General features: G+C 57.5%; 1 protein-coding gene across 1 annotated transcript in view; it reads left to right on the top strand.

Annotated features, from left to right (window-relative positions):
* The window catches only part of LOC126581373 (pre-mRNA 3'-end-processing factor FIP1), a 2,608-nt gene extending 115 nt beyond the window's left edge, over nucleotides 1–2,493 (top strand). Inside the window, exons 1-2 of the mRNA XM_050244970.1 lie at nucleotides 1–2,065; nucleotides 2,140–2,493. The exon at nucleotides 1–2,065 is cut by the window's left edge and continues 115 nt beyond it. Of these exons, the coding sequence (XP_050100927.1) occupies nucleotides 21–2,065; nucleotides 2,140–2,275 (2,181 nt within the window). The 5' untranslated portion in view covers nucleotides 1–20 and the 3' untranslated portion in view covers nucleotides 2,276–2,493. The remainder of the gene's footprint in view (nucleotides 2,066–2,139) is intronic.
* The last annotated feature ends 7 nt before the right edge of the window (nucleotides 2,494–2,500 follow it).

Here is a 2,500-nt window from a genome sequence, read left to right as displayed (position 1 = left end):
AGCGTTTTTAGTGGTACGCGATGGCGGACGAGGGAAACGAGGACAGCTGGTTGTACGGCAACTCGCAGCAGGACGGTTCGGCGGGAGATGCCGGAGCCGGTCGTGGCGCTGGCAAAAACCCGCTCTGGGATGTGGAGAACGAAGAGTCCTCGTCGAACGCCACCCGGGAGGCCGCGGCGGGTGAGCTCGGGAATGGCCGACGGCGTGGATCTAAGGAAGCAGGTGCGGAAGTCGATGGTGACGACGAAACGGATCTAGCCGGCCATGAGCAGCAGTGCGATGACAATGCGATGGACTCGAGCGATCTGCGGCCGCACCGTGAAGCGGCCCCCGACGAGGATGCACTTCTGGAGGATTCACAGATGATGGAGGAGAGCAGCGCCATGGAAGGGATCGAGGCGATGGCGAGTGAGCTGCCGGAGAAAGAGAAGAACCAAGTATCAACGTTGGACGAAGGCGAAATAGACGATCAGGACGGTGAGCCGCTAGCGGAGGAAGCGGGTGCTACGGAGAAGAAGAGTGCTAGCGGTGGTAAGGACGGTACCGGCGAGGACAAAGGCAAGGGAATGCTGAGCGATATGGAGAGTGACATCGATAGTGATGAGGACGATGATATCAACGTGGTGATTGGTGATATCAAATCTGGGCCAAGCTACAACATCATTAAGCAGCGTGGTCCCATCATGCCGAACCAGGCGGCCACAAATGCGGCCGGCGTCACGGACAAGGCAAAGCAACCGGCCGGCAAGTTCAACATTGAAGAGTTTGAAAGCGTTGGCGCGATCAATGGAGTGCCGGCCCACGAGTACAGCATCGATTCGTTGGATGAGAAGCCGTGGCGCAAGCCGGGTGCGGACATTACCGATTACTTCAACTATGGTTTCAACGAGGAAACGTGGCGGGCCTATTGTGAGCGACAGAAGCGAATGCGGCAGCATGAGAGTGGCGTGGGGATGGCAGGACTGACCATCAACAACCCACAAGCGGCCCAACCGATGAACATGGGCATGATGCGCGATATGAGACGATCCGGAGGACCGATGGGCGGTGGTGGTGGTGGAGGTGGAGGTGGTGGTCCGATGGGACCGCGGAAGATGAATGGACCGATCGAGGTGATCGGTGCCGGTCCCGGTGGACCGATGGGTGGTGGCCCTATGGGTGGAGGTGGCGGCGGTGGTCGACGCGATGATATGATGGGAATGCCCAGCCAGCCGAAGGAAAACGTCATCCAAGTGATGACGGCGGATCGGCGCGAGTACAGCCGGACGGTTGTAAGCAACAAGTTTGACCCCCAGGGCATGGGTGGTCCACCCGGATTCGTTGGAGGACCACCAGAGTTCTATCATCCCGAGCCCGATTATTCCGATTACTACGATCCGATGCAGGAAGGCCAGTGGGGCAATGACAATGGCAACTGGCAACCATCGGGCATTAAAACGCTCACTCCCGGACCACCGATGATGCCACCGAACATGGGAATGCCACTGCCGCAGCACATGGATATGATGAGTGGAGGAGGCAGTGGAGGACCGGAACGGATGGTGATGCCACCACCGCAGCAGATGCAGCAGGGCATGGTAGGCGGTCCCGGTATGGGCCCTGGTGGTGGACGATTACATCCTCCTGGAATGCCGCCCGGTCGCGGTGGTGATATGCGAAATCCCAACGATCGCAAGCGGGGTGATCCACGCGGGGATCCTCGTGGCGATCCACGAGAGCAGCGCGATCGAGATCGCGAACGTGAACGACGCGATCGAGAGCGTGATCGGGAACGTGAGCGAGAGCGTGATCGAGACCGCGAAAGAGAGCGTAAGGATCGCGAACGGGGAGAACATCGATCGGATCGTGATGCAGCGGGGACTATCGTACCGAAGGAAGAGCCCGGTGTTGATCCGGTCCCTGCCGTAGCCAGTGGAGGCGCTGTGGCAGGAGGTGCCAGTGGTTCGGGAGGTGGTACGACCGGTGCAGCCAGTGTTCCTACCAGTGGCAGCACCAGCAACAGTGGCTCGTCAAGGGATGACAAAGATAAACGATCCACAAAGTCCTCCGATCGTCACAAAGACCGGTAAGTGAAGTTAAACGATGCAAACCCCATTTCGTTTGATTGAAATTCGATTTTCATATTGCATTTGCTTTCAGTTCTAGCCACCGGGAGCGGTCGCGAAGTCGCGAAAGGTCCAAATCCCGCCGATCGGATCGCAGTCGTGAACGAGAGCAGCGCCACAGTCGCGATAAGAAGAAATCGCACCGGAAGGACAAGGAAGATGGTGAATGAAGCGATCTCCGGCTGCTAAGGGTGCTATGGCGGTGGTGTAGCCTAGCAACGGACTCACCGTCCGGGGGGAATACAAATGATGCTGCAGCAATGATGCAGCTAGCGTGTAAGCCGTATAATGTGTCACTAGAATGTAAATAAAAGAAAATGTATGTGTACTGTTTCACGAGAGGGAAACAGATTCTAATCGGCTGCATGCCACCTTGTTCACTTGACCAAATCGTT

Source organism: Anopheles aquasalis, chromosome 2 (assembly GCF_943734665.1).
Source record: "Anopheles aquasalis chromosome 2, idAnoAquaMG_Q_19, whole genome shotgun sequence".
NCBI lineage: Eukaryota > Metazoa > Arthropoda > Insecta > Diptera > Culicidae > Anopheles > Anopheles aquasalis.
Note: the sequence above shows the minus strand (reverse complement) of the source record. Positions and strands in the feature narration are given on the sequence as shown.